General features: G+C 38.9%; 1 protein-coding gene across 1 annotated transcript in view; it reads right to left on the reverse strand.

Annotated features, from left to right (window-relative positions):
* Window positions 1–6,385: 6,385 nt before the first annotated feature.
* TOX (thymocyte selection-associated high mobility group box) overlaps window positions 6,386–14,207 on the reverse strand; it is a 115,431-nt gene continuing 107,609 nt past the window's right edge. Inside the window, exons 7-8 of the mRNA XM_009995535.1 lie at window positions 7,907–8,058; window positions 6,386–6,829 (exon numbers count right to left, since the gene is read on the reverse strand). Coding sequence (XP_009993837.1) covers window positions 6,793–6,829; window positions 7,907–8,058 — 189 coding nt within the window. The 3' untranslated portion in view covers window positions 6,386–6,792. The remainder of the gene's footprint in view (window positions 6,830–7,906; window positions 8,059–14,207) is intronic.

Genomic DNA, 14,207 nt, shown 5'->3' on the forward strand with positions numbered 1-14,207 from the left:
GACTTAAAAGTGGAAAACTGAAAAAGACAAATAAAACCTGGAAACCTCCTCCTATTTATTATTTGTAAAATCTCATCTGAGTTAACACTGTCCTCATGGATCTGAGTTGTTGACCTTAAGTTATGACTAAAGCAGAAGACTGTGTTTTGGGGTTCTCAGGTTTCAGCTATTCTTCTTCTAAATTACTCTGTGTCCCTGGGCACATCACTTACCTTCTTTCATATTCATCTCTTTAAAAAAACCATGTAACACGTGCTTGTATGCCAGGGGAGTGGAGAGGCTCAGCTCATTATTTCAGAACTCTGAGTAGACAGATATCAAAACATGAAGGCTTACTCTACTAATTAGGGCATCAGATAGCCTTGTTTATTCAAGTGATGACATGCTTTTGAATGAACTTTGGAACTTCATGTTGCTATCTAAACCTAGCTATATAGACAGCAGGAAAAAAAAAAAAATCTCTATTGCATCTCTCTCAGTATTTCACAATGCGACTGCACTAAGGGCATAATGATGGATCCAAATGTTTCATTGTGAAGAAAGATGGTATTACAAAAGCAACCTGTAGGCTTTGTGTCTTCATGGAGGGTACACTGAGACAGCTGTGATGCTAGCATGGTAAGGGGAATAGGTCCCCCATCCCCCATCCATACTGGACTTTTTTCTTCCACTCTAACTTGGCACTTTGGGAGAATTAAGGTCAGAATAAATATGCTGCACATAGACCTGGGAAGTATTAAAGTGTGAGAAGCCTGAATATTCACTAAAGGTTTTGGTTTTTTGGGTTTTGGTTTTGTGGGAGTTTGTTTGTTTGGTTGGTTGGTTTAGTTTTTTTGTTTGTTTGTTAGTTTTTATTATATACTGGAGCCATACAGATTGTAAGGCAACATTTCTTAGAAAGCTAGTTTAGAGCAGCATCTGAAATGTGTGATTCTTGGAGCCTTCAGAGATTTCTGTAAGGTAATGTACAAAATGTTGCCCAGCCTGCAGTGAAAGACACTTATAAGTCTGATTTAGCTAAAGAACCTGTGTTTTACAAAGGTGTCCATCCTTAACCTAACATCTTTTTTCCAAGGGGTTATGCACCCACCTGGCAACTGGAAAAATTCAGAGTTAAAAGGAAAAGTACTTTGTTTCCAGTTTGAAATTGTCTGACCTAAACTTCCAGCCTCTGGACATTGCTCTGAGTCCTCTGGTTCTGCCTGCTGTGTGATCTCAGGACCTGCCATCCGCATCCTCACTGTTCAGCTGGCTGGTGGTCTGGAAAACGCTGATGTTCTAAGGGTTGCTGGATTACAATTGTTCTCTGCAAACAAAATTCACATCTGTTCTGACAACTTATTTCAGCCTGATGCAACTTGAAAAGGTCGAGATTAATCCCAGAAAATCAGACTTCTACTGGAAAGGCCAAATCAACTTTAATTGTAACACATGGCTATTTGTATTGGCGTTTAGCTGCAGCCTTTTATCCTTCTTTCCATTGGTATTATTTGTTTCTGAGCTCACTACTAAAGCCTACAATGTAAACTGAAATGCTTTAAGTAATGTAACAAAAATAACAGCTGACATCTTTCCTTTTACAGGTTTCCATTGACCCAGGGTATTTTGTGTGCTTGGCTTTTATGACTTTTGTTTATCAGCAGTCCAGAGGAAAAAACATCACAGAAGAAAATGTTGGCTCGTTTTATAAAGATTAACGGTGTCTGCTGTACCTTCACACAGCCTCCTAGCTCTTTGGCTTTATCCATCAGAGCCCACCAAGCACCTGGAGAGATGAACCACTGGCTCTGGAGTTCTGCCTCCTACCAAACTTTGATTGTGGGCACTGAGGGGTTTAAAACGCCTTTGCACTGCAGCAGTTGCAAGCTGTGGTTTTCTGTGATAGTGAGGTGACCAAGAGCAGCACCCTCCCTTTGGCTCGGGGACAGGTCGGTGTAGCACCTCTCTTAACCACCCCACCAGTTGCTGGTAGCTGCTATCAGCTCAGCCATCGAGCCGTCAACTGACATCTGAGCTCTCAGGTTCCCTGAAAAGTGACAGGATGAGAGAGGCTCATTTGGCAATACTTTACTCTTGCTGTTTGGCCTGGAAAAAGATACTCAAAGTGGTAAGATTGTTTAGCAACAGCTGGCAAGCACCCGGGTGTGAGCCTGATTTTCAGACATGACAGGCACTTACAGGAATGTTGCCAGATACAGCTGTTTAAAAGCCTTAATAAACAGCAAGTCAATACTAATCTTTGCCAAATTAATCTTTTCCTTGACAGCCCATCAGAGCAATTATGCTCAGACTCGTTGTAAACACACAATTGTCAGAGGGTGAAGATCTTCTCTGCAGTGCACTGTGGATTTTGCACACAGCTTGTTTTCCAAAAATGAAGGTTTTCTTTTCCTTTTCCCTTCTTTTTTTATTTTATTTTTTTCCCCCTCCCTCTCCTATTTTATTTTCTAGCCAATTACATGTTTGCCAGCCTGGTATTAGCCTGAATGCAATTTCATTGTAAAGTGTCTATCACAGCAAGCCCTTAATAGAATGTGAAATGATGACAGTCGCAGGATCCACGCAGATGCACATTTGCTAGTGGATTTCTCTAATTAGGCAGTAACTGTGACAGACTCTGAAATGTTACAAGTCATTGTTCTCACTTGTCCTCTTGTCGGTGGAATAAGAACTACATTTGAGTTGTGATTTAATGTGCTGCTGGGTACTAATAAAAAACATGACTCTGCAAAGGAAAGGAAATGTTGTCTGTGAGACCTGACACAAAGCACCTCATGTTCCCTGAGGTGCTCAGCACCTCTTCCAGCACTGCCACAACACTGCTAGGCTCACTAAGTAATATTTTATTTAAATGCAGAAGGACTTGAAGACACCAGATAAATAATTAACAGGTCAATGGTTGTATCTCTTTCTCTCTCTCTTTACCTATATCTATATCATATATATCTATCTACATCTACATCTACATCTACATCTACATCTACATCTACATATCTATCTATCTATCATATCTATCTATCTATCTATCTATCTATCTATCTATCTATCATCTCTATCTTCCTTTCTAACTTTATTTCCATCTTTTTATATATCCATTTAAATCTGTATCTCTATCCAGACCTATAGCTATATCACCTATATCTGTATAATCTATATCAATATCTATGCTTATACCTTTACCTAGATCTGTATCTTTATCTCTACCTGCATATAAATGGGAGTTCTGTGGAGTAATTCCTCTATGGGTTATACACAGCTCTTTAGCTACTTTTCAGAGTGTGTGCAAAATAAGGATTACTACCTACTCCATTTTCCCAAAGCACAGAAAGAGATCTCTGTGGATCTGCCATGCTTACAGGATCAGGTAAGACATAGGCATACACAGTCTTGGAGATGGTAGTTCAGATTGAGATGAAGTCTCAGAAGGTTGAGGAAGGTGGTAAGAGTGTCTTTTGCTTTCCAGTAATGAGCTCTTTTATTGTTGGTTTTCCTGCTTACAAAGGAGCCTCACAGGGAATATTTGGCAGAGACACCACTGGTATCAGGAGCTGGTATTTGGTGAGAGAGAGAGAAGTGGGCATGAATACATTAAGTTTCATTGTGAATGTCTGGGGCCCTCCATGAATACATTACTCACTTACTGCCTGTGGATGAATGTGGGGGGAAAAACTCCTGTAGCATGTCCCTTCTTCGGCAAGCCTTTTTGGGCCAGAGGCAGCAGCTTAACGGGATTTACACTTGAACCTCTGTGAGTTTAGTGATGGAGAAACTGGAGCTAACATTGCTGGAACAGGGTACTTGAGAGCAGCAGCACATTTGAAGAGCCTTTCTTTTCAAACCCTCAGTTTACCTTGGTGCAAGCAAAGGGGTTTTACATCTTCCCAACTGCCTGTGTTGCTAATCTTGCATTTTACCTACCATTTTTAAGAAAACATTAACCCCCCCCTAATTTCAATTAATGCAAAGCATTATTTCCCTCAGTTTCTATCACTCTCACAGATGTCTTTATCATATTTACTTGCTGTTGTTGTGTTATTTCAATGTGCAGGTTGTTTAGTTCCCATGTGCCTTCCCATTGTTGTCACTATGACAGATGGTGACTTAAAACCAGTGACTTGGGTATATGTGTTACTGTGGTCCATAAGTCACCATGCTTCAGTGAAGGATGGGGCATATCTTCATGAACTCCAGTGGAGTTTGTCCTGCTTACAAAAGGATCTCAATCTCCTATTGATAATTTCTATCCGTCAATATGCAGCTGAAATCAAATAGCAGATTGCCCTTGGTGGCAACCATTGCTCTTTCCCAAGGTCAGACACAAAGAAATGACATTTATGCATCAAAGTTGGATTTTTCCTTTGGAACAAAGTGGCTTCAGTATAACTCTGGCCAAACCTGCTGCTCTTCCAACATAGCTCTCCCCTCTGAACAGAGCCCAGGCACAGAACCTCACTGAGGCCACCAGACGGGTAAGGTGATGCTGCATATAAACACACCACAGGTTTCCCTTCTCAAAGACAGAGAGACACCAATTAGCCAGAGGTTCATACAGAATAAGTATTTTATTCATGATGTATTTTTTATTTACATTAAAGTTTTCTTGTATTTTGAACTCTGCTTGGATACTGAAATTAACAACTTCATGTGACTGCACACCTGCTCTAAAAGAAATGGAGATAACAGTTCTTTTCCATAAAAGAAAAAGGAAAACTGCCCATCAAAATCAAAGCTGATTTTTCTCATTCCCAGTAATTATCTTCTCACTTTAGAATTAATATGAGTGGAAAATGTAGTTTACTGTAATATAATAAATAGAAGACATTGGGTAATTAGTAGTGCTGGTATATTTCTAAAGTACTAAACAGACAAACAATAAACTGTGAATTTAATCACAAGTTCTCATACAGTTTCAAGACAGGAAAATTAGAGCTCTCAGTTACAGTCATTTGAGTAATCACATCTGATCTGCATTATTTATTAGTTATTACATGCCAAGTGATTCCGATTGTACATTGCCTGAAATAATTCCAAAGCAAGCATACCTTTGTTTCTCTTCTGTTTTTAAAGAAAAATCAATGGAATTGCATAATATATATTTTATCAGAGTTGCTGTCTTTATTTCACAGAGGAACTAAAAATCAGTGGTACTCTCCATTAATTGGACAGGCAGCCAGGATAAAATCCTCCAGAAATTATTTGCAGAGCTATCCCTGATCCAAAACATTGACAAAATACCTTTTGGATTTTTTTTTATCCTTCTCCCTGTGGCTGTCGAACTTACCTTTCACTTTAGGATGTTTTTGGGATAAAGTCCTCAAAATTCTGTAGGACCTTTTTGCATGTGTAATAAAATAGCTGAAGCATATTTGGTAATATTTTTGTGGCTTATATTTTTTATTCCACTTGACTAGTTAACCAAAACTGATGAAGTTTAAAGAAGCAGCATTATGCAGTTTTATCAGTTAGTTTGGGTGGCTCAAGTCTTAGTTTTGGGCAATTTCCTGCTACAATGCTTTAAAAAGGGGATTACTTAAAATACCATATTTTATTTTATTTTATTTTTTTCCCTTAACAACCAAAGAAATAGAGAAATAAGTAATGGTTACCTTCATTTTCTGCCAGTAAAGCAGGTTTGGTGTTACATATGTCACTGTAAAAACTAAATAAAGTATTCACATCAGTTGTGAACAGTTTCTGCCAGCAAAAGTTAAAGCGTCAAAGAAACCTCTTTAAAATGCTAACAAATTTACTTACAAACACCTATATTTATTATTTCATAAATAGGCGCAACAGGTTCCATAAAAAAGATTAAATACAGACACAGTATGAAGAAACAATAATACATAGCCATATGTAAAGGTTATAATTTAGATGTGTCCAATCTGTTTCTGCATCTAATAAAATATCAGGTAAGCATTTGGCAGTTTTATACATGAAAGGACTTAAATGATGTTTACTAACCAGTACACATAAAGTGATTTTCTTTTTTAAAAAAAGAAGCATTTTTAGGCAGTACAAAATAAATGTGTTTGCTCTTTATCAACATTAGTTATTTTCCTAGGGTTTGTTTTTTTTTTTTTCTTTTTGGTGTTTATTTCATGAGAAAAAGCCAATATTTTAAATCAATATTATTTGGGAATATTTTTCTCCAAATCCTTTGAAAATATAGAACTATTAGTCAGTTGCTTAAAAATGAAGTAAAAATATGAATGTTTGCCAATTTAATCCTTATTGTGAAATCAATAAACTGGAATGAGCCAGTTTCAATTACAATTAGCTACAAAAACATTCACATTTTATACTCTAGGAGAGTGTAACATAGATCCTATTTACAAACTTGCTATGACTGCTACATCAAGCCATTTAAAAAGTCTTTAGTAGTTTCATATAAACACCCATTATGAAAAACCAATGGAAAATCCAGGACTTTTATCCGAGACATCTACAGTTGCTAAGGCAGTTACTATCGCAGCACTTCACAGCAAAAACCAACATAAAATCTGAATGGTCCAAGTTTCCTTCCGGTAAGAAGAAAAGCAATGTCCGTTAAAGGATCTCAGGGTGGGAGTGGAAAGGAGAAAGAATGCAAAAAAATGGGGGGAAAGAAAAAAGAAAAAGAAAGAAGCAAGACTATTTTTTCCAGAGTGGGTGACCCACGAGCTCAAATAGCCCTAAGTGCTTAGCAACTTGTATTTCCTAATAAAACGCTGAACTGCCTTGACTGCATAAAGCAATCCATGATGAAAAGACTTCCCTGTGTTCCTCAGTGGAAAGGAGAGATGTTTCAGATGTTCAGGTAAGGTAGAGTGCTTTGTCCCTCTGCATGCCTCTGTTCAAAGAGAAAAAGAATAAATATGATTTTTGAAAATTTTCTCAACTTTTCAGTCCTGTTCTTCCAAAAAAACCCCTCACAATCCTACTGCAAGTGATTAACTCCAAGCATATCACTGAAGTACAGCTGCATTACTGTGCTAATAGTAGCAAAAAATCCTAGGGCCATAGTGGCACGTAGAAACCTGGAGATCACACCTGGCTCTAAACTACACAGGCCTGGGACGTGAGTTTAAGCCCTCATTTGGGACTACCCGCTCCAGTGTATTCGTAGCACTGACTGTCCCTCTCTCCTGTCCTGTGAGGAACATCTGAAGGAACTGGGGTTGTTTAGCCTGGAGAAAGGGAGGCTGACAGGAGACCCTATTGCCCTCTACAACTGCCTGGAAGGAGGTTTTAGCAAGAGGGCAGTTGGTCTCTTCCGAGTAACAAGTGACAGTACAAGAGGAAATGGCTTCAAGTTGTGCCAGGCGAGATTTAAATTAGATACTAGAAAAAATTTCTTCACTGAGGTAAGCACTGGAATAGGCTGCCCAGGGTGGTGGCTGAGTCTCCATTCCTGGAGGTGTTTAAGAGATGTATAGAAGTGGTGCTTAGGAGCATGGTTTAAACATCTGTCTTGGTAGAGTCAGGTTTATAGTTGGTAGTTAGGTTATGGTTGGACTCGATGATCTTAAAGGTCTTTTCCAACCAGAACAATTCTGTGACTCTGTGAACTCTGTACTGGAGACCAGGCTCTACCAGAGACCTTCCACCACCGAGCACACTTTTACATTCAGTTCTTGCTGGGTTTCAGTTTCAACTGAAGCTAATACCAGCTCAGAGCAGAAAGGAGTGAAAGTTCTCTAAGACTATGTGTGTGTGCTGTAATAAGGTGACAGTGATATCTAATAAATGTATGTATTGAAAACTTGCTTCTCCACAACAGTCTTAACTGAAGAATAAATATGGTACTATAAGATGCACTTCTGAAATAGTGTAAAGGATCAGGCAGCAAAACCATTTTCAAATTCTCGATCAGATGCTTGTGTCATGAATGTTGCTCAACACAAGGTGGCATTCACTGGCTGCTTACCCATTACTGCAGTAGTCATTACTCCAGTCCACAGTCTGTGCCGGAGGATTTCTGCACCCTGAACGAACATACTCCATTGCTTGGGTAACAACTTGTGCAGCTGTTGATGTTGGATTGATAATATTCTGATAATCAGGCTGAAGAGTAAACCCCTAGAGGAGAGAGCAAGTACATTACTACATACAAAAAAACAAGCAAGAGGTTTGGTGCAGTAAAATAACAATGTGTGTACTGTGGAATGGAAGAATACTTCTTTTCCAGGTGTACTTTAGGATATCAAGCTTAAAGCAGGAAAAAATGTGCAGGTGCTTTCTAAGTCTTAAAATCGTTGGTTTGAGAAATGAAATACTGCCAAATAGTTGTTAGCTATTACACAGTAACATGATGGAACTATAAAGGACAGAGCAGAAACAATTCAAAACCAAGAGAACAACTCAATCAGCATTAGGGCAAAAAGATCTGTTTGCTCCTTAGAGCTTCCATTTAGATTAAATGTAAGGACACACACAGTCGTTAGTTCCCAGAATATGCAACAGAATCTTTTTGAAGGATGTAGGCAGCAGGTGGCTGACTGTTTTATTAGACTACACCTATTCAGATATTGTTCTCAAAACCCTTTTTCTTCATTCAGCCACAAAGGGACCATCTGCTGCTTCTTTTATTTGTACTTCTCTCTCAACTAAACAGAAATTCAATCAAAGCTTTTTAACAGTTGTTGGACTAATGTAGTGAAAGTAGCACAGAATAACTTGCTTTTTGAAACCAAGAAGACAAGAAAAAAAGAAATGGAAGTTACAAAGAAACATCTGACCTGCTCCCTGAAATATCTGTCATATGAAAAGTCATAATAATTTTTAGTTCTTTCGAGATGGGGGGATGTTTAAATGCTCTGTTTCAAAACCAGGAGAACAATTGAAATTTCAAGGATACTGTATCTGGTTCACACTGTATAAATGTACATCATGTTCCCATAAAGTTGGAAGAACTGTATTGAGTAAAAGTATGGGAATGCTGTACAAAAGCAATCGATGTCTGCTGAAAAAAACAGACCAAACTCCATCCTGGCACAAGGACATACAATTCCCACTCAAGTTAACTGGATGTGCAGCTACTACCCCAGAAACTGAACTGAACCAAGATACCTAGTTTGAAAATCCAATCTTTCTAGAAAGTCTACTTCCTGAATAGATAGAATTAAAGCTCATAACTCTTGGTTTTAAATTCTAGTGGATTACGTGTGATCACTTCACATGCACAGCTTTCATTTAGACAGGAATTTTGGGAAAGAGCTGTTTTTTTGCCCCTGCAGGTTTAACAACTCCACCGTGCTACTTTTAATCAAGATAAATGAGCATTCTCCATTTCCACCTTGCCCCCTCCATCCCTAGAAATGAACTTCCTTCAAATATAACATGCCACATCCTTCTCATCCCTCTTTCTCAGTGCATCCTCCATCTCTTCCCCTACAGGTGTTCTTCACTGCTGTGACTCTCATGTGCATAGTCACCACTCTCTACTCATCCTGACCAAATTCTTTTTTAGGCTGTAAATGAGTGCAACTTTCTTCCATAATCTCTTCCATACGGCTAATATCCCAGGTCACACCTCAGTACCTTAAATGCTCTCTGAAGCCTCACTTTGCCCCTGATAACTCCAAGAAAGAGACCATTAGTAGTGGGCAAGTTCACGAGCTGAATTCAGCATCTAGTTGTCATGTAACATATGCTGCCCTGCTAATAAGATAAAATATAAAACCCACCCGTGGTGACTGTAACTCCTATGCTCTGCACTCAGCCTTTTCACCAGGCTCTAAACCTGCACATCAGGCTGCATTAACAACCTCCCTGCCTGCAACGAATGCAAAGGAAACTTCAATTGAGCAGACTTCCCAATGACTTTAATTGGAGTTTCGTGCAATTAGAAGGCAGAATAATTGGTTTTGTATATCGCTGCCATAATTTTTATACAAAATGTCACCCATAAGGCCTTTCCAATTTAGCTGTAAGAGGAAACTAGCCCCAGAAACACATCCTACCCTCAGGCACTTAGGTTTGCCTTCAGTAGCAAAGCCCCTGAGCTATCTCTTCTTGTTCTTCATGAAACATTCATATGTACAAGAAAAACACTATATGGGGTGAGTAGCTCCAGTGGTGCTGTAGAGAAGCATGCAAGTGAGCAGACAGAGAGACTCAAGTACTCATGTAGCAAGAAGAGACAGTTCCCCAGATTTGAGGAAGAGTCCATCAGTGCAATATTAGTTCCATTTCTTCTGGATTTAGGATGAATAAACAGCTTAGATATGTGAGGATGGTCCTGTGATTTAAATGCCAGTTTGGAACCAGGTGGGGACTTATTCTTGTGTTCTCTCAGGTTTTCTGTGTGACCACAGCCAAATTTCTGTGTCTCACTTCCTGTGAAGCACGCGTGAAGAACTGAATTGATGGGTCTCATGTTAAGGTTGGGACCACGGATTTAAACTTAGGTCTATCTGCAAAATAAAGGGTTGCAGCACTTTCATCTTGCACCTGTCAAGTCTGTTTAGTTTATAACTGCCCAGGATGGGGTCCAGTTTCTTAGGACATGTTCAAGTGATACATATTAACGTGAGGCAGAGGGATCTGAGCCAGGCTCCAGCTCCAGAAGCAGCTGAGCTGCTGCAGCTCAGTGCTCCCACTGGGGTTGAGGGCTACTGGGAGACCAGAAACATGAGGGTTGGAAAGCATGCTTGGTAAGGCAAAGTAATTTAAGAAAGGACTGATAAAATATGGTGATGTTTAAATGAAAACAATAATTACTTCAGCATTTTTATCAACAGGAAAAATCTCTGGAAATACAGATCTGTACAACAGAGGGAGGAAGACAGCCTTGTAGCAGGCTTGTAGTAAATATTTGTGTATTATTTATGTAAACCCTTAACAAACAACGATGAAATAAAAAGTGCTCAGAAAATGAGTGCTTCGAGGTCTAATTAAACAATGCTGAGTGTTTTTGCATTGTAATGCTCAAGAGAAAATCACCAACTGTTTTACAACATGGCCAGAATTTTAAATTTCATTTTCTTGTTCCAGATTGAAATAAAAATAGGGAACTTGATAAAGATTAATTTGATGTCAGGAGGGACATTTGCTCTTTAATTAGATTTCTGTAGCCCTAGCAGTTTCGTTGTGCCACTGTAGCAAGTCCTAAAAAGCCTGCAGCAGAACTAAACAGTGATCTTCATCTCCACACTTTACTGGGAACTAATTTCATTTCCTGCCTGTCTGGAGAGGTATTTTCAGTAGGCATCAATGTTTTTGTCTTCACAACTGATTTATTCATCAATCTCAATGTGATATTTTAAACCTTTAAATTACATCCAAATCCTAAAGCATCTGTTTATTACACAAGGAAATTGAAAATCTGTCTGTGTGATATCATACAAAGATTTTTCCTTAAGGTTATAAAGGAAGTTGACAGATATTAATGATTTTTCTTTCTCTTGACCTCATTCGAAGACAAAGCTTAACAAAAAAAAGAGGAAGAAATCTGGACACATAGAGCAGGTCCATGAGTTTACTGTATATAATATATACCAGAAAAAAATGAGGCTATTATTTTTGGGAGGCTATACAATCATCTTGCTGTATACATTTATTTTCTAAAGGAATGAAAATAGCTAAAAGTAGCCTGAAATGAGTTATTATTTATAAAAATAAAAAATAAAATGTGACATACATTAATCTTCTGCTTCTTTGTTATGCATCCACTTGCAGCCATAGTTGCTAGACATTAAAAATCTGGTTTTGCTTGCTCTACCTGCGAACTGAAGTGGGACAGAGATTTTAATGGGCCTCAGCATCCCACCCAACAGTTGGGTGAAGGCTTTTAAGACAGGATGGAGATGCTTCCAGTAGGGCTACTTAAAAGGGTTCCTTAGCACAAGAATTGGACTTATTTGGGATGGAGTGAATTGTTGGTCTGATCGCTCTCCACACAAAACAGCATGTAACAACAGGCTGGACAGGGAGTCAACCTCAGAAAGAAGGACAAGTGTCTGTTTGAGTAGAGAAAGGAGAGAATGACTGTTTAAGGCTGAATTTTGAAGAAATTATGCTGATTTGAACGACAAGGGTTAAGATTCAGACCACCTGATCTCAACTAAGTAAAAATTAAACATCATGTCAAACCTAAGAAACAGACTGGAGTGAAGCAACTCTATATCAGTTAAAAGATAATACACTGATAAGATGCATGCTCACACTATCATTTAATAAAAGAAAAATTGCAGTCTTCTAATCTACTGGGATTCTTTTACTGTTTCAAAAGTGGATGAAAGAAAAACTGCTACACAGTGGATTTAGACTTTAACAAAGTAAAACTTTAACACAATTCCAATTAACAATATTTAAGAAAAAAAATAGCATATTTCAGAATTAGAAGCTAAGTATCATCAAAAACAGGAATTAGTTTAAATCTGAGAATAGAACTACATGGTCATTTTTTACAGTGTGAAGGATTAACACTGAATGAGCACTCCAAAGGTTTACAGTAGTGCCCATTATTAAATTTATTAATTAACTGTTTTGGAACAGAAAGAAATGGAGACAAAATAGTCTCTATTTCTGCAGAAGTTACAAAAAAAAATATGTAAATTGCTCAAACTAGCAAAGGTTGTTTAAAAGAATTTTCTTTTAAAAATTGCTTAAGCTAGGCATATGACCAAAATGCTAATACCTACATTTTGCTTTGCCTTGTGCATTTCAGAACAATTTGGGTGCATTGTATCAGCTGCATACTCCAAGGAATTAATTGATTTTAAAAATAACAGAATTGTGCAGTCACTGAGGATTTTTGGCTACCAACAGTTCTGATCTCCTTGATGTTCTGTAGTTTTTGTGGATTCCTGGAGGAGACTGCCCCTCTCCAGCTGGCAGTCTCTCTGGGTTTGGCAGCTGCACACATGCAGACCAGGGCTGATGGAAGTGGAGGAGGACATGCTGTTCCCTGTAGAGCTGATGAAGATCAGCTCTTTGTTCTGGCAAACGCAGAGGCAGAACTCTCTCCCCAGGTCAGTACTTCTGATCAGTCCCTCTTACCAGTCCCTCCTCAAAGTTATGTACAGAAGAGTTTGTGGATTTCATGGATATTGATTTTGGAGAACTGTGTTCCTGCTTGCCAGGACTGAAGTCTGGATCTCTATGTGATTTTTCTTGGAGCTGGCAGTCCTTTAGACATACCACAAGATGGTCTTTGATAAGAAACTATTCTCCCTCTCTTGGAAAAAATGAGTGGCCAAGTCTCCCAGAGCCTCAGTGTTAAAGCAAAGGATCTGTAAAGAGCCAGTTTGCCCAGAGCCTGCCACCATTGAGCATCATGCTACTGAGGCACAAACTATTTCAAAGCTGGATATTGGGAAAAAAAAAGCAAAAAAAAGCAGAGCCCACCATGAGTGGGAGATGGGACTGACTGCTGCTTCTAACATGTCTATAGCACAGCTGTCTGTCTGCAGTGGTGGTGTCCAGCCAGGTGAGCCTGAAAATGCCTCCAGTAAACGATGGCTAGAGGAAGCTGTTGGCAGACTTACCCTTCTCTTGCCTATTATGCCTCACGCTGCAATATGACATGAGAAAATTTACCTCATATCTTCTTAAAGTGTATCTGTCTATTTGGTATGAGCAGTGGTGAGGTTTCCAAATAGAAAATATTTCTTGTTGCAAGTCACACTGTAGGGAATGGGATGTTAATTAGCTTTTGTTCTTGCTGCTTACATACATTAGGTGCCCACTAGAGTATTTGGAAAAGGCTTAGGGGTGGCCACACTCATAGCGCAGAGGAGATCAAACAGATGAGGAAGAGGAAATGAAATAAAATTTAATTGTATTCAACTATCTCTTATGCTTTATCAGACTACATAATGTCCCATTCTTCTTGGCTGTCGTTTTATGTAGAAGAGTGGTCTACATCGTGCTGCTGGGGACTGAAATTCACATGCAGAGTCTTCCCTCCCTCCTCACCCTTACCCTGACCCTCCTCATTGATGCTGACTCTACGCTGTTGGTCATTGTTTGGAGGGCTCACTTTTTTCCCACTCTCTGTCTTTTCCTCTTTAACATGCTCTGTGATCATCAGATTGATTGCTCAGTTTCAAAAAGAGGTGAGAGCAGAATCCTTTGAAAAGAGTCAAAAAGAGGCCTTTACTTTCAGGTTATAGTTTTTAGCTTCTTGCTACTTGCCTCCTGTGGCCAGTCAGTCCTCCATGCTCTAATGCAGAATGAAATCCTGGGGACAGTTTTTTCTAACATTTCTTGAATATGACCAGAAA

This window comes from Chaetura pelagica, unplaced genomic scaffold (genome assembly GCF_000747805.2).
Source record: "Chaetura pelagica isolate M959 unplaced genomic scaffold, ChaPel_1.0 scaffold83, whole genome shotgun sequence".
In the NCBI taxonomy this organism is placed as follows: Eukaryota; Metazoa; Chordata; class Aves; order Apodiformes; family Apodidae; genus Chaetura; species Chaetura pelagica.